The sequence below is a fragment of the Dendropsophus ebraccatus genome, chromosome 2 (genome assembly GCF_027789765.1).
Source record: "Dendropsophus ebraccatus isolate aDenEbr1 chromosome 2, aDenEbr1.pat, whole genome shotgun sequence".
Classification (NCBI taxonomy): Eukaryota; Metazoa; Chordata; class Amphibia; order Anura; family Hylidae; genus Dendropsophus; species Dendropsophus ebraccatus.
Window position 1 is genome coordinate 46,730,537 of NC_091455.1, and position 27,045 is coordinate 46,757,581.

General features: G+C 46.9%; 1 protein-coding gene across 1 annotated transcript in view; it reads left to right on the forward strand.

Moving 5' to 3' along the window:
* UBE2W (ubiquitin conjugating enzyme E2 W) overlaps positions 1 to 24,222 on the forward strand; it is a 48,475-nt gene extending 24,253 nt beyond the window's left edge. Inside the window, exons 3-6 of the mRNA XM_069959965.1 lie at positions 6,407 to 6,509; positions 7,937 to 8,092; positions 19,234 to 19,309; positions 23,106 to 24,222. Coding sequence (XP_069816066.1) covers positions 6,407 to 6,509; positions 7,937 to 8,092; positions 19,234 to 19,309; positions 23,106 to 23,119 — 349 coding nt within the window. The 3' untranslated portion in view covers positions 23,120 to 24,222. The remainder of the gene's footprint in view (positions 1 to 6,406; positions 6,510 to 7,936; positions 8,093 to 19,233; positions 19,310 to 23,105) is intronic.
* Positions 24,223 to 27,045: the final 2,823 nt, after the last annotated feature.

Sequence of the window (27,045 nt, forward strand, 5' to 3'; positions counted from 1 at the left end):
TGTCCGGGGAGAGAGGGGTTACAGCTATGAAGAGATTACCTCCACAGTCCTGTCCCCTGATGCAAGCCCCAGCCTGAAGTTGATCTGCTATGATTTGGAAGGTGAGGGAGACTTCCTGGGTTAGAGTACAGAGCTGTAGACCCCGCTATGCAGACCATGTCCCTCCCCCACTTGCGCTCCCACCCAGTACAGGGAGCTCTTAAACCAAAGCAATGCTCTTTAACCAAGTCACAATTTTGAAAAACTGTGAGCTCTTAAACCAAAACGCTCTTAAACCAAGTTACTCTTAAACCAAGGTACCACTGTGTATATAATTTTTTTTTTTTTTTTTTATAACCTTTCCCAGTCTTTGGTTTTCAGAGACAAAGATCTTTTTTTGGCCTTTAAAGAACATACCTGCAGGCTGGCGGGTATACTCACCCATAACTATCACTTTTCCGCAATGTCATTCCAGTGCTCTGACGCTGTTCAGATCCCACTGGCTCCTACGCATCCAGAGAGGCTGGAAGTCAGTGTCTTTAATGGTGCAATGTAAGAACACTCCTATAGAGATGCATTACAAGACACTGATTTCCGGTCTTCAAAAGCCCTGAGGAAGAAGAGAGGTCAGAAGAGATGTGACGTAGGTGACAGCAGGATCCAAATGACACCGGAGCAGCAGATCAACGCTGTGCCGCGGGAAAGTGTTTATCATGGCTGAGTATACCTGCCAGCCTGCAGCCGGGGAGAAAATTTAAAAAAAGGAATGCTACTTTCAAAGTGACACTGTCACCCCCTTTTTGCATTATGACTTCTCTACACAGGTGTAAGGGGTAAATTTAGCAGTTTTCAGACCTTATTTTATATCATACGTCATGGTGCTTGTTCAAGTAAAAACTGATCTTTTATCAACTGCAGATTGTGCAACAGCGCCACTTAGCCCGCCCACAGCACAACTGTTGGCTCCGTCCCTCCACGACATCATCGGCACATGGGCCTTCAGGCCAGCCTGTTCCAATGGTCGGTGAGGGGGCTGGGCCTATGTGCCGATGACGTCACGGAGGGGCGGGGCCAACAGTTGTGGTGTGGGAGGGGCTAAGCGGAGCTGTTCCCGTGAAGCCCCACCCACTTAGCACAATCTGCAGTTGATAAAAGATCACTTTTTACTTGAACAATCACCATGACGCATGATATAAAATAAAGTATGAAAACTGCTACATTTACCCTTTACACCTGTGTAGCGAAGTCAGAATGCAAAAAGGGGTCGCGTCACTTTAAGACCACTTATAATTTATGCTAATTAGGAGAAAAAGCGCACAGGGTGTTTCCCTAGGCTACAAAAGCCCAGCAACATTCAGATTTTTGCAGTCCAAGGAAGTGCCCCATTATTCCTAATTTTTAGAAAACCTTATATCTCAGCACTAGAATGAAAAGTCATAAAGGGTAAGAAGCTCTATTCTACACTGCTGTTGTCTTGCCAAAACTTTGTGTGTTTTTTTTCCTATTCAAAGATAGATCATAAAAGTTTTGACAAGTTGTAGACCGATAACAAAAGTTTTGATGGCTCAGGAGACGCTGGAGATGATGGCCGAGACCCCCACTGATTTTCTATAAAGAGCAGGGGGAGGTGTTAAGCTAAGCACTTCACCTCCCCATCTATCTCCTTATGGATTCCATAGAAAGTCTAGGGAATATGTCTCCTTAATGGAAAAATAAAAGGCGCTTATGTGAGAGCTTCACTGACCATTTATAACCTTTGACTCTCTGTGACGTCAGATGAAAGTAGCACTTAGTTACTGGACCCTCCACTGTTTTGTTGAGCCATACCTATATACTCCTAGATCCTGGTGATGGTCAGTAAAGCAGAGGGTTCTGGCCATAAGTCTATAAACTTTTATGTGTTGGGATTCATATTTGTCATTTTCCTTTGCTCTTTATCTCTCTGAATTAACAGCGTGTTTAAGTCTGTCCAATCTGTACTTTGTGTAAGCGCTCGTCTGATCAGGTTTGTACCTTACCTATCAGTCTGATATCTGAATAGATCCTCTGTTTGGTACAATACTTGTCCTTGATGAACCACCAATCTAACAGGTTTTTGGTTCCCGTAAAGGTGCGTATACTACTACCCTGCAGTAACAGCATACAGGTGGCTTTATTACTATGTTGTACCATTTGTACAACCTGTTCTTTTTTTCTTGTACTACCTTGCTTACTGCATTATATAAGAGTAAATTGATAAAATTATTGGAGTTGGAGGGAGGCGTTAGTACCCTTTTGGGCCTCCTCTAGCCTGGATACAAGATGTGATATGGTTGGGGATGGAGGCATACAAGTTCCATATGGCATTCTGCGATACTTATACCCGCAGATGTTGTGGATGGGTCTGTACATTGTGTATGTAGATTTCTGACATTGGTTTCTCAGCTGGTCCCATAAATACTGGACTGATGATAAATCTGACAACCAGACAGGCCGGTAGCAATATGGCAGAGACATTCCTATGAAGCATTCTGTGGGCAACCATTATAATGCTGCCAAATTTTAGTTGGGTGCCATGAGAGACAATGCATGTGGCTGCAGGATGTCCTGTACATATCGCTGAGCTGTTAGTGTCCCTTGTAATCCTTCTAGGGGTGGCTGACTGTCATATACAATGGCTCCCCAGATCTTCCAGTGTGTTGTAGAAATGATTGTTTCTACTAGTGTCTGTCTGGGCTAGACAAACTAGAGTTTGTTCACAGTGTGCGTACCCTTATGTAATACGTGCCCAGGACCTCATAATGGCTTGGTCAGAATGGCTAGGTGGCATTTAGTTCTGTGAAACAACCATCATACTTCTCTTAAAGGGAATCTGGCACTAGATTTATGTTGCCTCAAATGAGGATAACATAAACTAGTGGCAGAAATGGGTGTATTACTTACATCATTCTGTTCAGCCGTTCTCCTGATATGCAGGAGAACGGGCTTTGTGCTGCGCCAATCCCCCCGCCCTCCAGCTGATGATTGACAGCTGTCTGCTTATTTACAATATAGATAGACAATTACCATTCAGCATCTGATGTGCTGGTGCTCATGAATATCCAGGACGACTGAGCACAAGCACATCATGAAGAGGAATAAGTTGCGATGCTGAGAGTCATTGTTCAGGGGGAATATGACTGAATCAGCTGCACAGAAGAATATGTGATACATCATTCTGTTCAGCTTCTCTGTCACTAGTTTATGCTTTCCTGAGATAGGGCAGCATAAACCTACTGACAGTCTCTTTAAGGATGTCAGCTGGATTGGCGCTCACAAACTGTGCCTATTACACGGCTTGATAATTGTTTGGACAGGGCTATAGGAAAATCCCTATTGAATGGGTAAAATAAAGATTATACTTGGCTCCTGCTCTCTCTCTGCGTTCCCCGCAGCCGCCACTGATACTTCTGAAGCAGTCTCTGCAGTAAGGGGTGCCGCTCAGCCAGTCTCTGCAGTGCTGGGGCCGCTCATGCCAGTCTCTGCAGTGCTGGGGCCGCTCAGCCAGTCTCTGCAGTGAGGGGGGCCGCTCAGCCAGTCTCTGCAGTGCTGGGGCCGCTCAGCCAGTCTCTGCAGTGAGGAGCCTCTCAGCCAGTCTCTGCAGTCAGGGGGCCACTCAGCCAGTCTCTGCAGTGCGGGGGCCGCTCAGCCAGTCTCTGCAGTGCGGGGGCCACTCAGCCAGTCTCTGCAGTGCGGGGGGCGCTCAGCCAGTCTCTGCAGTGAGGAGCCTCTCAGCCAGTGTCTGTAGTCAGGGGGCCGCTCAGCCAGTCTCTGCAGTCAGGGGGCCGCTCAGCCAGTCTCTGCAGTGAGGAGCCTCTCAGCCAGTCTCTGCAGTGAGGAGCCTCTCAGCCAGTCTCTGCAGTCAGGGGGCCGCTCAGCCAGTCTCTGCAGTCAGGGGGCCGCTCAGCCAGTCTCTGCAGTCAGGGGGGCCGCTCAGCCAGTCTCTGCAGTCAGGGGGCCGCTCAGCCAGTCTCTGCAGTCAGGGGGCCGCTCAGCCAGTCTCTGCAGTCAGGGGGCCGCTCAGCCAGTCTCTGCAGTCAGGGGGCCGCTCAGCCAGTCTCTGCAGTCAGGGGGCCGCTCAGCCAGTCTCTGCAGTCAGGGGGCCGCTCAGCCAGTCTCTGCAGTCAGGGGGCCGCTCAGCCAGTCTCTGCAGTCAGGGGGCCGCTCAGCCAGTCTCTGCAGTCAGGGGGCCGCTCAGCCAGTCTCTGCAGTCAGGGGGCCGCTCAGCCAGTCTCTGCAGTCAGGGGGCCGCTCAGCCAGTCTCTGCAGTCAGGGGGCCGCTCAGCCAGTCTCTGCAGTCAGGGGGCCGCTCAGCCAGTCTCTGCAGTCAGGGGGCCGCTCAGCCAGTCTCTGCAGTCAGGGGGCCGCTCAGCCAGTCACTGACCAAAACAGGACTGCGCCACTAGCTGTCACTGCAGAAATAGGATCAAAGGTGTCAGCATTAAACGAAGGAGGACGCTGGGGGAGGTGAGCATCATCCTAATTATTTTCTATCCACAGAGTACCGCTTTACCCAGCCGTCGGCCACACATCACCTATTACACAGTGCAGCCACACATCACCTATTACACAGAGCGGCCACCCATCACCTATTACACAGTGCGGCCACACATCACCTATTACACAGTGCGGCCACACATCACCTATTACACAGTGCGGCCACACATCACCTATTACACAGTGCGGCCACACATCACCTATTACACAGTGCGGCCACACATCACCTATTACACAGTGCGGCCACACATCACCTATTACACAGTGCGGCCACACATCACCTATTACACAGTGCGGCCACACATCACCTATTACACAGTGCGGCCACACATGACCTATTACACAGTGCGGCCACACATGACCTATTACACAGTGCGGCCACACATGACCTATTACACAGTGCGGCCACACATGACCTATTACACAGTGCGGCCACACATGACCTATTACACAGTGCGGCCACACATGACCTATTACACAGTGCGGCCACACATGACCTATTACACAGTGCGGCCACACATGACCTATTACACAGTGCGGCCACACATGACCTATTACACAGTGCGGCCACACATGACCTATTACACAGTGCGGCCACACATGACCTATTACACAGTGCGGCCACACATGAACTATTACACAGTGCGGCCACACATGACCTATTACACAGTGCGGCCACACATGACCTATTACACAGTGCGGCCACACATGAACTATTACACAGTGCGGCCACACATGACCTATTTCACAGAGCGACGTGCAGCCAGCAGCCGATGATTTTTTATTACACATTTTGAAAGACAGCATTCAGCTGACCATAGCTCGGTCCTTGGCTGATCATTGTCTTTATCACACAGAGAGATATGTGCCCAAATTGCCCCCATAACCGCTCTGTGTAATAGGGCCCTACAGAGTGTAATGGGGCCCTTTGTCCGCGATGTTAGCTAATCCAGCTTGAGTTGCTGTACCTAAATCAGTGGGTGCTGTGTAGAGAGACAACACAAAATTGTACATTTTATTTTCATATACTGAGTACACATTACTTTGGCCACTGACCCACCAATCATACAGATACGATACATACTGATGATGATGAGATATAGATATGTTATATGTCAGCAGAATACTGCACAGCAATGCTTTTTTTCTTTGGATAGCACATAGCTCGACATTACCATGTAACCGTTCCTATAGATTGGCTTCTTGGCTCCTGACGTCTGGACAGCATCGTCCATGTGCGTCAGAACCTCCTCCATTGATGCCTGTCAGACTGGATTTACAGTAATTGGCTGGTTGTCTGTGTAGGCTCTGGCAGCTCCAGGTTCTGTCCATAAAGAGCAACAAGGAACCAGCACGGCTTGTAGTTGTGAATATTTGTCCATAATTACAGCCCATACAGTCACCATAATAACATCTTAGGCCGATCTGCTCATAATAATTATAGCTGTGGTCTCGTGTAGGATGGTAACCTAGAATGTGCTGTTATTCTCTCTATTATGTCATAAATTATACTATACACTGATCAGCCAGAATATTCCTGAGCGGCAGATAAATATACGGCTATGAAACAAGGATTTTCTAACCCAGAAGATATCTCCATTTGCCATTTCTTACAAATGTTACTTGGCTGCTACCATGTATTGAGAAATTGCATGATCAATATTTGTTCTGTTGACTGTACAAGCACAAGTGAGTCATTACAAGTGGTACAATAAGTTTATACAATGAACGGGCTTATGGCAAAACACAGGAAACCTATTCTGTGCAATCACCATGTGGATGCTATGTGTGCGTCTGAAAAGGTCAGACTGGAGGAACCACACAAGGCTTCTGTGCAGGGAATAGAAGATTTCTCGTTTAATGTTATATGTTCTCAGTGTCCCTCGGAACTTACTTTTCTTTATACTCTTAGGTGGATTGTAGACATGGAAGGGGCACCGGGAACACTGTACGAAGGAGAAAAGTTTCAACTTTTATTTAAGTTCAGCAGTCGATACCCTTTTGATTCTCCTCAGGTAAGATACCAGGGACGTCATCATGGGTTAAGGGATGTATAGAGAGGGCTCACAAAGCGAGCGCCCCCGTATGCTATCAGCAGTGTGGCCTGATCAATGCACTGGCTAATTAACCATTTTAAATGCTGCTGTCAAATCGGACAGCAGCATTTAAATGGCTTGAAAAAGCCACCAACTGGGGTCTAGTGGCCCCAGCGCCCCATAGTAAACAAGCACTGATGTCAGAGATCAATGCAGAGATCAGTGAGAAATCAGTATAGTTAAGATAGAAGTGCCTCAAGGGGACTTCAAGTTACTGTACAAAAAAAAAAGTTGTTTAATAGATAAATAAATCCCATCCATATCAAAAATGTAAATAACCCCCCTCTTCCCATTTTATAAATAAACATATTTGCTATCTGCATGTTCATAATCGCCGGAACTATTAAATTATCAGATCCCTGACCTTGCACGGTAAACGGAAGAACTTCCTATCTTCGTGAAGTCATTACCCCTGGTCAGAATTAAAGCATTGCATCTATGGGGGAATACTCTGCAGTAGGGGGTCATATGACAAACATATCCAAAGACCCCTTTCATTTAACTTGGGACAGAAGCTTGTCACTTTAGAGCCTCCAATGTAGATATGAGCAGTTAACTTGCTCTCCGTCACACATCATCTTCAAAAGAGTTATAGTTATTTAGTCTTTTTTAGAGGATACTCTTTAAGTGTGCCTTTAAGTCTTAGAGACGTGTCAATCGGTTTAAACAATCAGTGTCTGGTTGTTCAGACTCTCACAGATTGCTAGATCCAGGAAAAGTGCTCAACTTACTGTTCCCTTTGGCTTGCAGTGATCCTCCAGCCCCTTATTCATATAGCATCTTTACCTTTTCCAGCCCCTGGCTACACTTTCTATGATCTGGTGCCCATAGCTTAACAGTATATTCCAGATTTTCCACATGCTTAGTTTGTGCAATCACTGGGTGAGTTGCTGCAGGACTCTTTGCTGGACTCATAACAGCCAACAACCTGTGTGTTAGGTCTGCCCCCTGACAGCCAACAACCTGGATGTTAGGTCTGCCCGTTGACAGCCAACAACCTGCGTGTTAGGTCTGCCTCCTGACAGCCAACAACCTGCGTGTTAGGTCTGCCTCCTGACAGCCAACAACCTGCGTGTTAGGTCTGCCTCCTGACAGCCAACAACCTGCGTGTTAGGTCTGCCTCCTGACAGCCAACAACCTGCGGGTTAGGTCTGCCTCCTGACAGCCAACAACCTGCGGGTTAGGTCTGCCCCATAATTCCTGCAGCCCACCTGAATGACGGCTGACCTTCACACATTGGACCAGGAGGTTACTGAGGGGTGGGGGTGCTGTTGTGGGTATTTAGTTTAGGTGACATTTTCTCTTGCTACCTTAAATACTAAACTTTGTGGTTCTTTTTGTTGCAGGTCATGTTCACTGGTGATAATATCCCTGTCCATCCTCATGTTTATAGCAACGGTCATATCTGTTTATCTATTTTAACGGAAGATTGGTCTCCTGCGCTGTCCGTGCAGTCCGTCTGTCTTAGTATAATCAGCATGCTGTCCAGCTGCAAAGAAAAGGTACGAGAGCCTGGATTCTGACCCTCACCAACATTACAGCGCTGCAGTAAAGCATTCTATTAGGGAAGTGCATATGCAACGATTGTGATTAATATAATCCCTTTCAGGATCAGCACAGTGTCCCATGCTTTACAAAATCTGCCTATACCGCCTGGCTCTTCTCAAAATTCACTTTAAACATATTGAAGATGTAAAAGCATCCCGCTGAGGACCGCTGCATGAGGATTGCAGGGAATATCTTTCTTGTACGGGGGAGATTCTAATAGATTGTAATAGACATTATGGAAGGAAATTGCTTGTTTTAGAATCACCTAATCGGTAACCTCCGGCAGAATTCAGCAGTTTAATTTTTAAGATCACTTTTATTTTTTATTTATTTATTTGTTTTTTTATGTGACTGTATGCAGACTTGTATATCGCAGGACAGGTTGTACTTTTTTTTTTAACAATTGTAATTTTTTTTTTTTTTTTTTTTCCAACAAAAAGGCAGACAGACATAAAATTGTACAAACTGGGTGATGCATATGTAGAGGCAGCAGAACATTGTTATAATGCATAACGTAAAATAAATGTCGATAAGACAGTTTAGCCCCTCCACAGGAGCAGGCAGGAAATTCAGAATAATAAACCGTAGCAAAACAGCAGCTACCAGATCCCGGTCAGGGTTCAGAGAGAACAACGTCTGCATGGGTAGGGTTCTGAGACCATACTAGTCCAGTAGCAAAAACAAGACAGGACAAGACATAGACGCGGGACAAGAAGGGAGCAAGAAATGATGGGGGGGGGGGGAGGGGGTGGAGGGGGAGACAAGGACAGGGGAAGACAACGACGGGAAGAGACGGACTAGGGAGGGAACCTAGGATGAACCAGTGGCAGATGCTGCCGGGGAGGAGTACAAGTCCCAAGGGGCCCAGATAGAGTCAAAGGCCTCCAGCCGATTGTTCAGGGATGCCGTAAGGCGCTCCAGGGAGCGTAGCTCCCTGACTCTAGCCTTAAAGTGTATAATGGAAGGGGAGGACGATTGCCTCCAACCTTTAGCGATTAGGGACTTGGCTGCAGTCAGGAGGACCAATAGCAATTTGGCTTGTTTTTTCCTGATAGTTTTAGGGAAAAGGTTAAGGAGGCAGAGGCCTGGGTCCCTATGGATTGTAACACTGAGGATAGTGGATGATATCTCGCACACCTCCCTCCAGAATGGTCGGATAAGCTCACATTCCCAGAATATATGGAACTGGGAGCCTAATTCTCTAGCACATCTCCAGCAGTGAGGGGATATTGAGGCATTGAACTTATGTAACACCTCCGGAGTGCGGTACCAGAACATCAGGACTTTATAGTGGGACTCCTTATAGGTAGTACATATGGAGGAGGTGGCAGCCCTGTCCCATATAGTGGCCCAGCACTCCGGAGGCAAAGTCCTCCCTAATAGCGTTTCCCATTTAGACATATAGGCATGCTGCACCAGGGTTCCTTCTACAGGGGAGCCAAGGATGCGATAGATGTCAGAGATAAGGCCCGAAGTGGAGGTCCCCATTCTGACTAGTTGCTCGAAAGCTGAAGGTTTAGAAACTGTGAGAGCCCCCAGACGTGTCATCATAAAGTGTCGGAGTTGGAGGTACATAAAGTGCGCCGAGGGAGGGAGAGCATATTTGTCAGTCAATTTATCATATGGGAGGAGTGTACGAGATATGGGATCAACGATGTCAGCAAACTGAAAGAGTGCCTTAGAACCCCAGAGCTTGACAGTATGGGACTGAAGACCAGGAGGGAAGTTCGGGAAGAGCAAAAAAGAGTTCAGGGGGGAAGCAGAAGAAGTGAGCTCAAACCTGGCAGAGCACGAGGACCATATGTGGAGGGTGAAACGGATAGGTCCCAGGAGTGAGAGATGTGAGGAGCTAGGCGGTGAGGAGTGCCACAGGAAAGAGTTAGGGTGGAAGGGAGCTAGCCATATTTTTTCAATTTCCGCCCACTTCTTATACGCCAAATATTTGGACCATGCCGTGATTTGGCGTAGGTGCGCCGCCCAATAATAGTGAAGAAAGTTAGGGACCCCCAGCCCTCCTCGAGATCTGCTACTCATCATTACCGAGTTGGGGATCCGGTGCCCCTTGGACGCCCAAATAAACTTAAATACTGCTCTTTGGACACCTCGCAGCTCTGAGAGAGGAATACGGACTGGGAGCGTCTCAAAGTAGTATAGAAGTTTAGGCAAAATGGTCATTTTTACTGCCGCCACACGGCCTAAGAGCGAAATGTAATGGGGGGACCATTTAGTTAGGAGGTTCCGTATATCTCGGAAGAGGGCTGGGTAGTTAGCTGAGTATAGGGACGGATAGGAGGGAGTAAGGCGGATACCCAAATATTTAATGGAGGTAGAGGTCCATTTAAATTTGAAATTTGAGCTAAGCTGGGCAATCAAGGGGGCCGGCAGATTGAGAGGCATAGCTTCAGATTTAGAGGTATTGACTTTGTACCCTGATAGGCGACCATATGTACCCAAGAGGGAATGCAGGTTCGGGAGGGAGATGAGCGGGTCTGACAGGGTGAGGAGGACATCATCTGCGAATAACATGATTTTAAACTCCTTGCCTCTGACCGACACACCTCTGATGTCCGGGCAGTTTCGAATCGCCGCCGCCAGGGGCTCAATGCAAAGGACAAAAAGAAGGGGTGACAGAGGGCAGCCCTGGCGGGTGCCATTCGAAAGGGAAAAGGTCTCAGACAACATATTAGGGAATTTAAGTGCTGCTGTGGGATTGGAGTATAAGGCCCTGACCGCTGTTAGGAAGGGCCCAGAGAAGCCATAGCATTGCAATGCCTCAAACATAAAAGGCCACCCAAGGCGGTCAAAGGCCTTTTCCGCATCCAGGCTCAGCACAAGGGCACTCTCCTCTTGTTGATTAACGACATCAATGAGGTCAATGGCCCTCCTCGTGTTGTCCCCACCCTGTCTCCCCGGCACAAACCCCACCTGGTCTGCATTAACAAGGGAAGGTAGCCAATACCCCAATCGAGTAGCCAGCAATTTAGTGAATATCTTAAAGTCTGAGTTTAGAAGGGCGATCGGCCGGTAGTTGGAGCAGTCCAGGGGGTCCTTGCCAGGTTTGGGGATAAGAGTGATGAAAGAGTGGGACATAGAAGTAGGGATAGGAGAACCCTGGAGAAAGGAGTTGTAGAGGGAAAGTAGTTTAGGGGACAGTTCAGAAGAGAAGGTTTTGTAGTAGAGGTAGGAAAAGCCATCCGGCCCAGGTGCCCGCCCCGATGGAAGGGCCTTAAAGACCTCTGTAAGTTCCTCCACTGTAATCGGTGCATTCAGTTCCTCGAGCGCAGTAGCGGTCAGGGAAGGCAGATTACACTCGCTCAGGAAATCAGAAAGGCATCGGGTTCGGGCCTCCGGGTCCGATGGTAGGGTTGAGGGGAGGGAGTAAAGTTTAGAATAGAATTGGTGGAAAATGGAGGAGATGTCTTTAGGGTGATAATGTAGGGTCCCCTTTCCATCCCTGAGAGCCTGCGGAGACTGTGCGGCAGCCCGGTCGTTGAGCATCCTTGCCAGGAGGGTATGAGCCTTATTGCCCTTTTCATAGAAGCGTTGCCTAGAGTAGAGGAGAAGCTTCTCCACCTTTTGCAGCAAAAGATCTTTGAGTTGTTCACGGGCCGCCACAAGCCTCCGCAGGACACCCAGGGAGGGTCGACGGGCCAGACGCTGTTCTAGGGAAGCTATGGCGGATTTAGCATTCTGAATGGCTAACATGGAGTCTTTTTTCTGGCGGGAACCTAGCGCTATGCAATGACCCCGCACAACTGCTTTGTGGGCCTCCCATAGAACCCCTTCAGAGGTTACAGACCCCTCGTTTTCCGAGAAGTAATTAGAGATACTAGTCTTGATAGAGTCTCTGGTGATCTGATTTTTTAAGAGGGTGTCATTCATACGCCAGTGACAGTGTCGCGTAGGGGAGAGAATGGCCTTGAGGTGAACTATCACAGGGCCATGATCAGACCAGGAAATGGGGTCAATGGTCGCACTCTGGAGCAGTCGGACAGTGGGAATGTTGCCAAAGAGGTAGTCAATACGAGAGTGGAGTTTGTGGGGGTGGGAAAAGAAAGTATACCCCCGCTCCGTAGGGTGGTCAAGCCGCCAAAGGTCATAGAGCTTATGAGCACGTATGAGCTTGCGGAATTCTGCTGATAGTTTAGCCTGTTCTGTAGGGGTAGGCCGGCCGTCTACGGTGTGCCTATCCATTATCTCAGAGAACGGTAAATTGAAATCTCCCCCAAGGATCCGTGGAGCCGGAGGGTACTTTGCCAATCGGTTGAGAACCCTACGGAGGAAGGGTATCTGGGAGCGGTTAGGGGCATAAACGTTGCAGAAGATAAATTGGCGGCCTTGTAGGGTGCCGTCTACAATAACATATCTCCCCCCCGGGTCAGAATAGGAGGAGGAAATCTGTATGGGGCACCTGTGAGAGAATAGGATGGCCACTCCCGCCGTCTTATTGCCTCTAGAGGCCGAAGCAACAGTGGGATAGGAATGGCGTGCAAACCTAAAAGTTGCCTCCTGATCAAAGTGCGTCTCCTGAAGGAAGGCAACGTCTGCATGTAGGTTGCGGAGTTCCCTCAGGAGAAGGCGTCTTTTGGTGTCAGAGTTTAGGCCCTTGACATTGAGGGATATACACTTAGCCATTGGGAGGGGATAAAAGAATACTAACGCAGATGAGGGTACTCACTCCGTCCCAGTGGGTGAAAGGAAGCAGTCTCCAGAGCAGCATCGGCCAACATGGAACCCTAGGGGGCAAAGGAGAAAAAAGGGGGGGGAGGAAACAAGAGGGAAAACACAGAGACACATATACACAACAAAAAACAGGAACGAGAAACCAAGAAAAGGAAGGGCGCAAGGCCCAAAAAACAAGCCTAAGCGGCCTGCAACGAGGCAGAAAAAAATGCCAAAACAGCACCATGGCTGTCAACTGGCAGCCCCATGGGGGAAGAGGGCGCCACCTGAGGGGAACAAAGAACATGGGAATACTCCGAAGAGGAGGGTCAAATACGACCACACAGCTACATATAACAAATGAGTAACGAAAAGAAGGGACCCAGAATATCAGCAACAATGTAAATCACTATAACAGATCATGGAGGGGGGGGGGGGATCCTCCCTCAGCCAGTAGGACCAGGGGGGGAGAGGGAACTCTCGGATCTGGGACGTCGCCTCTTCTGGCTAGCCGAGTGCCAGATGGATGGTGGGGGAGGGGGGGGGGGAGCCACCGTCCAGTCAGAGATTTTGGGGACTGGAAGGTCCAGGGTGTCACAAAACACAGGCAAATCCACCAGACTGCGGAGAACAGCAGAGCGTCCATCCCGTCTTGCAGTAAGGCCAAACGGGAAATTCCATCTGTAGGAAGCATCATGGTCCTTGAGGGTAGTCAGCAGAGGCCGCAGGAGCCGTCGCTTTTGGAGGGTAATCCAGGAGAGATCCGGGAAGAGCTGTATTTGGGCACCGTAGAAATCCAGCTCACGGAGGGAACGGGCCTTGGCCATGATGCTTTCCTTCAATGTATAATCATGCAAGCAGCAGATGACATCTCTAGGTGGGCCGGAAGAGTTCCTGGGTCGTAGGGCCCGGTGAGCTCTATCAAACTTAATTTTGTGGGTAGATGGCTCGCCCAGAAGCATATTGAAGAGGCCCTCCAGGGTAGATTCTAGGTCATTGTCCTGTGTCGCCTCTGGGAGACCCCTGACCCTGATATTATTGCGCCTGCCTCTGTTGTCGAGATCCTCAATGTGGCGCTGCATATCATCCAAAGCAGAAGCTTGTGAGGAGGCAGTGGAGTGCAGGCTAGAAATGTATGCCCGGGTAGAGTCATGGTCATCCTCCAGGGTTTCAACCCTTAGTGCAATGTGCTGAATGTCCTTCCGGACAGCGGCGATTTCAACCCTTAACGCATCTTTCACTTCAGTGATAAGGGTTAGTAGGTCACTCTTCGTAGGCAATTGTGAGAGCATGTCCCGAACACCCTGGGGGGATGCAGGCCCCAGTAGGGAAGCTTCAGAGTCCGAGTCAGAGTGCCGTCCCCCCTGATTACGCGGGACCCCAGATCGGGCGACAGATTGAGAGGTTCTAGGCAGGGTGACATCCTGGTTGTTATTGCCAGCCTTAGTTTTGTCCTTTTTAGGCGGTTTTGGGGTCGCCATCATGTAGGCAGAAATGCGTTGCTGGCCCTTTAAGAGCCCGTGAGATTTGGCTGTAAGGTCACTGGGGGGTGATGGAGGATGGTGGGGTTCTAAGGCACTGGGATGGAGAGTCTCGGGGGTGGGATGAAGCAGGGATATCTTCTGGCTGCTGGCAGGCCGCAGGGAAGGGGTTAACTCACCCACCAGGCCGGAGGCGCGCTCCGGAAAGCAAGATGGCGCCGCGGCCTCCTCAGGCTGCACAGAGGACTCTGCAGGGCAGCGTGGCTCCAGGGTCTGGATAGACAGCGCCTGCGGTTGTGGCTCAGCGGAAAGGCCGGCGAATGGGAGCGGGTCTCCAGGCCCCCGGTTCCCAGGTGAGTCTCGGGCCTCCGGAGCGGCGGGGAAAGATGGCCGCGGTCGCGGCGTGTTAGCAGCGGCGCCCCGTGTGAGGTACGGGGACGCCGACGGAGCCCCGGAATCCGGTCCCGCTGGAGGCGGCCGATGTCTGGGGGTCCCCCTCTTGCCCCTCCACATATGCTGGGGGTGCTGGGTCGGGTAAGGCAGGTCTGGGTCCCTGTAATGCAGCTGTGTGGCTGAGGAGCTCCCTCACTGCACGTCCATTCTCCTCAGCGGCTCGCCACGCCCCCCGAGGGTTGTACTTTTTAAGCTTTACTATTATAAAAATTTTTTTATTTTTTTTATGACACATTTTGAGCACACAATCAGCGAGATCGGTGGCTTGTTTGCGGGGCCTTTACATGGCAAGAGAAATCAAGCACATGGGCTGCATGAATTAACCTTGTATCGTTCATGCAGCCCTGGAAACTGACAGCACAGATATGTATATAACCGTGCTGTCAGTTACCAGATCACAAGCAGCAGTCTATACATGCCAGCCACACTGCTTGTGATCCAGTATCTGTCTCTCTGGTACTTGCGCCAGTTTTTTCTTCAGGCCCCAACTTCTCTGGTTATAAGGTATTCCAGAGAAGGTGGTGGACTGAAGTTACAGCAGTGACCGGAGGACCAGATGCCAGATCACAAGCAGCGCAATAGGTATATACTGACTGCGGGGATATATACATATCTGTGCTGTTAGTTTCCCTTTATCTTTCTCGACTGCACAAACTCTGTTTAAACAGGATCATGTGCGGCCGATAGATACATTTGAAAGCAAATGTACCACTAGGTACATCACTTTGTGTTTTTTAAACGAACATACTGGCGCTGGGATGCTGAACTACTCCCTGGTTCCCACGCACGGTGCTGGTCTCTTCCCAAGCACCGTCCCAGCATGAAGCTTTTGGGGCAGGCCCGCCCCTCCCCTCTGCGACGCAGCTCTATAAGAATCAATGGGGCCACTTCACAGAGGAGGGAAAGAGATTGTCACACTCGGGGCTGGCAGGCCTGCCCCTGTGCTTCATTCCGGTGCTCAGGAATAGACCGGCATCATGCACGGGAATTGAGCAGTGGTTCAAAAAAAGGATCGCTGCATCTGCACCGCTTGTCAGTGCCAATCTATTCATGTAAAGAACACAAAACGATGTACCTAGTGCTACATCCGCTTTATAGCAGACTCAAACGATGCAATCAGTCGATAATCGGGCCAATAACTCTGGCCGATTGTCTGCTGCAGGAGTGTTTCTAGCGATGCTCATGGTTCATAACCGGTCCTATGTAAAGGATCCTAAGGGTTATGGCAGATTGGTCCAAGCGATAAATGTGAGAATTTCACTTCAAACTCCCGTGAAAAACTTTTCCATTTATTGAAACACATTACAAAGTTAAATAACTTTGCAATGTGCTTCAATCACCTATCCCCATTTGACCCCCCCCCCCTCCCGGAAGTGTAGGAAACTCACACATACCTAATTACTGTCGACACCAGGCTGCTCTCTCAGCTCCATCTTGTGATGATGTCGTCATCAGGAGGAGGGCTGGGCTAGGTCCTGTTACACCAGCCTCCCACTCTCCTGCCTTGTCAGGTGACTCAGCTTGCTCAGCTCGGATTGGCTAAGCAACTGCAAGCCATCTGACCTTGTGCAGAAACAGAGAAGGCTGCAAGTGAATGATTTCTTCTGCTTCTCTTCACTGACTTCTACCAGCACATAAGCTACACAGACCCCCCTCTCCTCTCTCTCTCTCTCTCTCTCTCTCTCTCTCTCAGCCATGAGGACAGTCAGTGAGTTGCTTTGTTTGTTTATCTTTGTCCTCTGAGACTGTCTCCCAGCAAGCTGTTATCCCCCCTCTGAAACATAAAAACTCTGAAACTGAGCTGCTGTGCAGGCTGAGACCATGTGTGTTTTGGGGCATGATTGAATAAAGAGAGAGGGCAGTGTTTAGTGCACCAGGGGAAATGAATGAAGGGATAGGTACTTGCAAGAGGGGCGGGACTTAGACATCACAGGAGCCAAAGTGCATCATGGGAAGCCTTAACCAGGAAGTAAGGAAGAAATGAAGATGCAGACCTGAACTCATTGAGGCTATGAATGGTGGGAAATTCAAACAGAGACGGACTTAGGAGGAAAGGTAACTATGAAAACTGTGTTTGTAATAGTTTTTTTTTTTTTTTACTAAGCGCGGAAGTTGTCCTTTAAGTTAACTATACAATTGTAAAAGCCTGAAAATCTTCTAGTGTTAAAGCGACTCTGTATCCACAATCTGACCCCCCCAAACCACTTGTACCTTCTTATAGCTGCTTTTAATCCAAGATCTGTCCTAGGGGCCGTTCGGCAGGTGATGCAGTTATTGTCCTAAAAAACAACTTTTAAACTTGCAGCCCTGTGTCAAATTGGCATGGCCTAGAGTGTCTATGCATTAGGCTTGCACCGCTTCTCCGTTCCTCCTCCCCGCCCTCTTCATCATTAGGAATGCTCCAGGCAGATTGTCTCCCATTCATCAGCTGTGTGTAAACTTCACATGAGTTGGATAGTTAAGGCACCTGTGCAATGTTCAGACAGGTGAAGAATAGAAGAAATTCTGTCAGGGCCATTACTAATGGTAAGAGGGCGGGGAGGAGGGACGGAGGGGCGGTGCAATGTTAGGGCAAAGACACTCTTGGCCACACTAATTTGATACAGGGCTGCAAGTTTAAAAGTAGTTTTTTAGGACAATAACTGCATTCCCTGGTACAAGCGGTTTGGAAGGGTCAGATTGTGGGTACAGAGTCGCTTTAGTATGATATTTTAATTCACATTTAATTTAATAAAAATATTGCTAGCAAGGTGCAGATCAAAGCCCAGATAGTTATCCCATTACATACAGCTTATAAAGGCTCTGATCTTGTGAGGTCTTAGCATCTGTGCTCATAGCAGTGTCGAGTCAGCGCTTTTCTCTGTAGCCTGAGGATTGTCCGGTGCAGGGCAGTGTCTTTTATCTGTGTAAAGACTAAATAGGGTCATTTCATTTATAGCACCGGAATGTAACCTAGTTTTCCCTACTTACTCATATGATTGTTTCTCAGCATGAGACCTGTCCACTTGATAAGTAATCCCTTTGTACTCTGCAGGCATCACTTGGGTCAGTCCTGCCTGAGATCATAGCATTCCACTGACTTTCTATTAACAATGAGACATGAATAATTCTAGGTGCACCTCCTAGTTACAATGATAAATGAGTATGTTCAAGACTTGCCAAGATGTATAATTTCAGGCTTCATCTCTGTAGTTGCTTTTCCTGTCACCTTGTTCTATTATTGCAGCAAGAATCATTAAAGGGAACCAGGCACTTGGTTTGGGGCCTACACCACCACTGTGTTATACTGCCAGGGATTAGGACACCTGTTCACATTTATAAACTAATATTATAGAGTTTACATTGAGCAGATACACCACAGATTTTCTGTGTTCTCCAAATCCACAGCCTTAAAGTGACTCTGCACCCACAATCTGACCCCCCAAACCACTTATACCTTCGGATAGCTGCTTTTAATCCAAGATCTGTTGTGGGATCCGTTCGGCAGGTGATGCAGTTATTCTCATAAAAAACAACTTTTAAACTTTCAGTCCTGTGTCAAATTGGCGTGGCCTGGAGTGTCTATGCCCTAGGATTGCAACGCCCCTCCTTATTACTAGGAGCACCCCCGGGCAGGATTTTTCCTATTCCTCACCTGCCTGAACACTGCACAGGTGTCTTAACGATCCAGCTCGTGCAGTGTTCACACAGGTGAGGAATAGGAGAAATTGTTCTAGGGGCATTCCTAATGATAAGGAGGGCGGGGAGGAGGGACTGAGGGTTGTTGCAATCCTAGGACATGGGTATTCTAGGTCACGCCAATTTGACACAGGGCTGCAAGTTTAAAAGTGTTTTTTAGGACAATAATGGCATCACCTGCCGAAAGGACCCCAGGACAGATCTTAGATCAGAAGCAGCTATCGGAAGGTACAAGCGGTTTGGGGGGGTCAGATTGTGGGTACAGAGTTGCTTTAAAGTAGCAGTGAAGTTAGTGAGATATTAACAAATGTCCTTCAGGCTTTGGTACAAAATGTACAGCATGTCTTTGCACCATCCATGAACTAAAGGTGGGCATAAACCTTCAATAACGGTCATCATTATCTCTCCCATCCCCCCCATACACACATTCTCTCCACCCAGTGTTGCTGTTCTCTCTGTGGGGATGGATAACCTGCAGTCAGACGGCTCTGACGGCCTATCTTACCATGAACAAAGAGGTTGGGCGGTGATTTGCCATCATGCCTGACTCCCGTTTCCACCGTCCTCATCTGTCGGCTGAGTCTCGTAAGAGTCCACAAATTTTTATACCCCCGTCGATTGATATAACATACTGTTCAGACGTCAGTGTGAAGTGTATAGGGACCTTAAAGGTTCTCAGATGATCTCTACTGATACCATTATGAATATGTGAGGCTATTTCTACAGTTCCCAGATTTTGTATCAAGAACAGCCCCAAAATGCTTCTCTATTCATCAGGTCTGAATTGTTGTTTTTAGCTAATTATATTTTGTTTTTTGCAGAGACGACCTCCAGATAACTCATTTTATGTAAGAACATGCAACAAAAATCCAAAGAAAACAAAATGGTGGTATCATGGTAAGTGCACAAATATATCATCTATATAGCCAGTTATCTTAATTATGACAAATATATTCACATGTCTCCAGTTCTGATAACATCAGAAACATTTACAACTTGGCAAAAGTAGTAAGGCTGAGTTCACACCCATTCTGTTACTCTGTCATTAATTCAGGATGATGGGGGAAAAAAAATAGCTCTGGCAGATCTGTCACGCACCAGACACAAATGGTACCTGATGGCCCATGTTGACTTAGCATGGTGTTTGGTATTTTTGTGAGATCTTGAAAGGCATCCAGCGCAGACCCCTGTATTATGTATGGCATGCATGATTCAACTCTGAATTCAGCTACCCTTTACAAAGACAATCATTTAGTCCCCCCTCCCCCAGAACAAGATTAAACCAACAATTTAGGCTCATAGGATCAAGTTATCCACCAATAAAGTTACGTTTATAACAAGGACATCCTGTCATTCTGATCCCAGTAAAACATCCCCTCCCATTTAGGTGTACTGGGAGGGGGGGACTACTGCCCCCAGTGCACCGATCAGGCCCACTCTGCTGATATTCATTAGGAGTGACAGTGCACCAAAACGACTTACATGCATCTATTATCTGTCAGCTACAGCTTCTAGGCACTGAAAGGGATAGGCCACACGGAATTACTGAATGAGCAGTGAAGCATGGTGTATAGCGTGTGAAATGTGTCCTTTGGGAGCTCAAGTCTCTGCCTCAGGAGCATCACTGAGCGGTTTCCATGGCTGAGCAGCCGCACACACCCTAACATCAGGCATTGGCTGGAGGAGTGGGAACGTGTTATCGGGAGTTACGTTCTGCTTTACTGTTTGGCAGTCTGTCAGACTAAACTGGAATTGGCAAATGCTATAAAAATGCTTCTTGCTCAGAGTGAGGAATGAGGAAGGATGATGGTCTGAAGCTGTTCTTTGGGATTTGGCAGAGTCCCTTTGTTAAAGGAAAACTTAAACAGGCACTTTAAAAACCTTTTTGAAAAACTTTAAACTCATTAAAAAAACCTTTTCACATGTTACAGGGACAAATGAAAAGTTTTGATCAATCAGGGTCTGACAGCTGAGATCCTCACCAATGCAGAGAATGAGCCAGGAAAAGTATGGGGGACATTTATTAAGTCCGGCATTTACGCTGCGCTTACAAATGCCCCCGCGATGCTGGAGCTCTGAGGATTTAGGTAGAGGTGCTCTACTCCTAAAAAATATCAGTGCGATGTTATAATGTAGTGTACCTTGTATAGTTTGCTGTAAGCGATTCTAAAGGCTGTAACATGTAGGTTTCACATTCACTTCTCATTTGTCAGCCTCTGTATAATGTATAGAGCTGGATATGGGTTACCTACTAACAAAGTGTTTCTCTGCCTTTCAGTAAGCAAATCCTAGTCCCTGTGTGATGTAATGAAATATTATCATATACTTTGGGAGAAATAATCAAAAACTTCCTAAAAATTAGTGTAAACCTAAAGGCTTTTTACACTGGCCAATTATTGGCCAGGAGTGTTGCTAGAAACGCTTCTGCGGCCGATAATTGGCCTGTGTGAAAGTGACGGCAATCGGTTAAGGTTGGGGAAAACGCCAATCAGGTCTTTAGAGCAGGCTTTAAAATTTAAAAGTGACAACACAGATATTTATATAGGATACACTGTACATATAGGATATGTACTGTATATATCTGTGCTGTCATGCTGTCAGTTTAAAGATCACAAGCAGCAGTGTATACTTACATCCACACTGCTTGTGATCTGGCATGTCTCTCTTGTCCTCTGTCTGCTGGCTGTAATGTCAAGCCCCTCCTCCTCCAGAATGATTGAAAAGCGTAGTAGGCGGGGCCTAGAGATGCAGACAGGAGACCTGGATGCTGTATCACAAGCAACGCAGATGTACGTATAGACTGCTGCTACAGACAGCACATATACATATCTGTGCTGTCTCTTTCCTGGGCTGTACAAACGATGCAACGATCATTCGTGCAGACTGCGAACTTCGATTTGTTTTATGCCATGTAAAGGCCCCTTTACCCGAGTGCCAATCTCAAAGATCAGTACTTGTTTTTGCCCACTGCGCCCAACAGTTTGCCTGGTCTAAGTGTCCTTTTAGATTTAGCAATTATTACATTTTTATTAGTTGGTCAGGCTATTTGAATATCTGGTTCATCTTCAAACTGTCTAGTCTTAGTAGCCTGTCTATTAAAGCAGAAGTCCGGCGAAATCTTTTATAAAAGTATTGTATTGCCTCCCAAAAGTTATACAAATCCCCAATATACACTTATTACGGGAAATGCACATAAAGCGCTTTTTTCCCTGCACTTACTACTGCATCAAGGCTTCACTTCCTGGATAACATGGTGATGTCACTACCCAACTCCCAGAGCTGTGCGGCTGTGGCTGCTGGAGAGGATGATGGCAGAGGGACACTGAGGGACATAGGGCACTGGAGGGACACTGAGGGACACAGGGCACTGGAGGGACACTGAGCATCCCTCTGCCATCATCCTCTCCAGCAGCCACAGCCCGCACAGCTCTGGGAGTCAGGTCTTGACATCACTACGTTATGTACACAAGACTGATTTTTTTTTTATTTTTTTTTTTTAATGTGGCTTTCATGTTGCAATGTGTGTAAAATCTGTATCCCACTATTTTCTGTGCAAATCCACACTGTGGGTAAAATATAGTTAGTCCCATTGCACGAGGCCATGTTCTGCATTCCAGTACACAATGTGAAACTGCAGATCCATGGAAAGAATGTGTGGGCTCGCCTTTATGCACTGAACATTTTGACACATTTCTCAGACATATTTACTGCAGGAAAATATCCTAAGAGTGTATGATTTAAAGGGGTTGTCACTTGTCAGGGCATGAGAGTTTTTAACTCCCACTCAGTCGTAGTGTATTGCTCGGTCCCTATTGGTGCCTTTCTCAACCCATAACCAGATGCAGCGATAAGTCACCTTAGTCACCGATTGGTTGCTTGCAAATGTACACAGGAAAAAACGAACAATACATAAAGGATTATGCACACCATACCACCATGACAGAAAATATTAGAATATACAAATAATTTTGTATTAGAATTACCACCAGCAACGAATTTTAAAAACAATTAAAATAGGGCCAAACGGTCTGAACAAGCTGGAGAGCCCCTACAATACTCAGGGTCAAACCAAAACACCAGGAACAAATATGATAGGAGTGACTCACATGCAAATACTGGAAATAATCTAGACGAAACCAATGTAAAAAAATATATATAAGTATGAATAAAGAATATATGTAATCAGGTCCTGTCAATAGATGTAATAATTACCAAATATATACATATACATCCAAAACTAAACACATAAATAAATCATAACAAAAGAGCAGTGTGTCAACTCATCCTGGTGTAAACAAGCCAACTGATTGGTTGCTTGCGACATCGTGACCCCAGAATCCGGTAGTGAGACCACTGCAGGGACGTAATGGTACATTAGTGCCGGTGGCATGGGAGCCAGGGAGGTTAGTGCAGTTTGTTTTTAATTACTCCCTCCCTGGACGTATAGCTACAAAGTCTCTCTCCCTGCTCGGACAACACATTTAAAGTGGTTTGCCAGAAAGATTATTTTTCTTTATCCCAGTCAGGTTCAAACATAAAAAGAACTTATACTCACTTTAAGTGTTCCCACATCACTGCTATCTGGCAGTTGCCTGGTTACGAGCCAAATATATATTTTTTCAGCACTAAGATCCTTTAAGAAGAGTGCCCTCCATAGATACTTTCATGGCTTGTTTTCTTGTCTTTCTTGCAGATGATACATGTTGATGCCAGCCTCATGCCCCTCTAGAAAGAAGATTAATCCTGCTGAAAAACAAGCACTTTGATCCTTCGAGTCTTTGAACTTTTACCTTGATCGAGAGGTGACTGAATTAAAAGAAGACTACTTCCTTTTTACTGCATTTTTACTAGTGTGCATTGTGGCGCATGGTGGTAGCTGTCTGAGCACATGCAGCTGACATGCTTGGTTAGTCATACTGGATAAATGCAGGCGTCAGGACGAAATTCCATTTTACTTTCTCTTATGCTTTCCAAGATTTCCCAGGTCCTCATGTATTGTGCAATAACAATTCTAAATGCATGATAGGGCCTACTGGATGTGTTTACCAAATGCATTGGGATAAGAAGGAACACTTCCATTACATTGCCATCCATGACATCAGGATACTATGCACTGTGATTCTAAAAAAAAAAAAAATGGCAGCATGGCTCCACATGCTTGACCTGAAGGACTGCGAAACAGGAACTCTGTATATTTATTCTCTTGTTTCCTTTATGTCAGGTTGTTTCTGAATGTCTTCTGACGAGTGCAATGGACAGGTACAAAAAAAATCTCAAACCCAGGAGGTAACATGCATAAGTTGTATATAGCTATTGATAGTATAGAGAAGAGTGTGTGTGATACGCTAGGATATAGGCAAAGTGTACTTGCTGCCTATAGAAAACCGAGGCAGCCCTTTTGTTAGGATCTAGTTATGATTCCATAGGGCATTCTGCAATTTATTATCTGGACTAGTTACATTACTGAATGAGACAGACAGTGCCTCATATATCGGTGCAATGTCAGGAACCACCTGCAAAATGGCTGCCTCCGCTACACGTAAGTGGTGGATACACTTTGATCAGGGCTTTGTACCAGGAGGGGAGGTGATCTGAATGTGCTGCGGACTTTAGGTAGGCCTGAGTACCACATTATAGCTTTCTTTTCTCTCATTTGAAGCTCCTAGTTCTGTTTTCTAGCCATCGGCATGGGCCCTGCTTAGTCTCATGTATTTATGTTTGAAGAAAAACACATTTTGTCACTTTTTTTTGTTTATTTTGTTGTTGTGTTGTACGTCATGTTTAATTAATACAAAACTTAGACCAACAAACTTTGTCATTTGGTTTTTTTTTTTATTTCTTGGTTTATTTCTTGGTGCCTGCAACTATCACTAGAATATAAACTTTACTGTGCAGCCATGGGGGGGAAGGGGGAATATATTTTCTTAGGCCGCACTAAGTCTACAGTCCTCTTCATCCAGAGCTTAAAGGGGTAGTGCGGCGGTAAAGAATTATTCACAGAATAACACACATTACAAAGTTATACAACTTTGTAATGTATGTTATGTCTGTGAATGGCCCCCTTCCCCGTGTCCCACCACCCCCACCCGTGTACCCGGAAGTGTGGTGCGCTATACATACCTGTCACGTGCCGACCCCCGCCTCCGATCTTCAGTCAGTGACGTCTTCTTCGGCCGGCCGGCGAACAGCTCCTACTGTCCCAAATGCCGGCCACCCTCTGCAGCGTCATCCGATGCTCAGCAGCGATTGGCTGAGCATAACTGTGCTCAGCCAATCGCGGCTGTGCACAGTTATGACGCGGCAGAGGGGGGACCGCGGCAGAGATCCGGCCGGCCGAAGATGACATTTGGCACAAGATGGAGGACATGCGCGACACGGATCAGGTAATGTATAATGCACCAACACTTCCGGGTACACGGGTGGGGGTGGTGGGTCACGGGGAAGGGGGCCATTCACAGACAATAACATACATTACAAAGTTGTATAACTTTGTAATGTGTGTTATTCTGTAAATAATAATTTACCACCGCACTACCCCTTTAAAGAGAACCTGTCACTTTAAAATTACTTTCCAGTACTACTAGCTTCATCTTTTAGACCAGGTTGAGCTGCAATTAATATCTAGATTTTTTGAGAAAGATTTAGTAGAACTTGGAACGTATTGATTTAATTCCCTACTAAGTCTGGGTTTAGGCGTCCAGTGGGCGGTCCCACTTAATAACTGACAGCCTTCTTAGTACAAGCATGCACACAGCGGTAGCTGTCAATCATGAAATAGGACAGCCCACTGGACTCCTAAGCCAAGAATAAGCAGATAATTTATTTAGTCAGTTACAAGTTATACTGAATATTTCCCACAATAATCTATATCAGTCTGCTCGGCTCCCCCTGCTACATAGCATACTGTATGCAGATCAGCTTGCATATTCAGTCTGTGCAGATTTTGTCAGCAGTTTTTTTAAATAGGGCTTGGTTTACCTTTCTGATCTCATCAGTATTGCGATATGCCTTATATATGACTTTTTTTTGCCAGTATTGTGCAGGTTGATCTCTTAAGTGTCTGCTGGGTGTTTCTTTAACAGACAAGTGTCCTCTGATTTTAGCATCAATTGAGGGTTGGTCAATGTGTCTGTAGCCTTCTGTGTCATCTGCTGCCCCCAGGCCGAGATGAGAACAGTTGCAATGGGAAGAAATACCCAGTAGACACTTAAAGATTAATATGCATGTAGTGCAGAAGCTGTTTAGGGTGAATTCACCAAGATTTAATTCACATTAATTCACACACAGATGTGTTCTTCCAAAATATAGTGGGGTCAAAACTTCCTTTTTAATAATTCAGTAAAACAGTTCTCCCTTTTTTATTTTTATTGTAACTTTTTTTAAAGAGGTATTTATCGTATTGACATTTATTACCATCCACATAATAGGTGGTAATTGATTAAGTACAGGGGGCACCCATCACTGGGACCCTCAGCAATTATGAGAATAGGGGACATGTGTCCTTATTTTCTCCTTTATAAATGACTGTACTAATTCAGAGCGGTGGTCAAGCATGTACACCTCTGTTTTTTAAAAAACATGGTACTGACAGATGGTCAAGTGCTGTGGATAGGTGAAAAAGGTCTGTTCTGGGAAACCTAACTCTTAAAGGAGAACTCTGGGCTGAGATGATTTTTGGCAGAGTGCTGGGGAGGGGGATGATGAAAAAAGTAACTTGCTCTCAACTTCCCCACTCCAGCGCTGGTGCCTGTATACCACGACTCCAGTCCCCCGGTCCTGGATGCTTCTGGGACATGATGTGTTAGGCCTGCTCAGCCAGTCAGCAGCTGAGGCGGGACCCTGCTACGGCCGCTGACTGGCTAAGTGGGCCTGGCACGTCCACACTCTAGTGGGCCAGTCCAGCACTAGCCAGTATCCCCTTTCCCCAGCACTGTGCCAAAAATCGCAGCAGCCCGGAGTTCTCCTTCCATATTTTAAAACCGGACGTTCCAATATTTGCTCCAACAATTATATGAGGTCAGGTCCTTACTGATTATAATGCTATCACATTAATTAAAGCGACTCTGTACCCACAATCTGTCCCCCCCCCAAACCACTTGTACCTTCAGATAGCTGCTTTTAATCCACGATCTGTCCTGGGGTTTGTTCGGCAGGGGATGCAGTTATTGTCATAAAAACAACTTTTAATCCGGCAGCGCTGTGTCTAACGGCCGGGGCTTACATTTGTATATGCATTAGGCTGGCACCACCTCTCCGTCCTTCCTCCCCGCCCCCCTCATAATTAGGAATGATCCAGGAACATGTTTGAGCTTTGCACAGGTGTCTTAACGATCCAGCCCATATTCATTATGCACACAAGTGGAGAATAGGAATCAATCTGCCTGGAGCATTCCTAATGATGAGGAGGAGGAGGGACAGAGAGGTTGTGCCAGCCTAATGCATACACAATGTAAGCCCAGGCCGTTAGACACATGGCTGTAGGATTAAAAGTTGTTTTTAGGTCAATAACTGCATCATCTGCCTAACGGACCCCAGGACAGATCTTGGATTAAAAGCAGCCATCTGAATGTACAAGTGGTTTGGGGGGGTCAGATTGTTAGTATAGAGTCGCTTTAAGGTAAGCCCTTGCACCT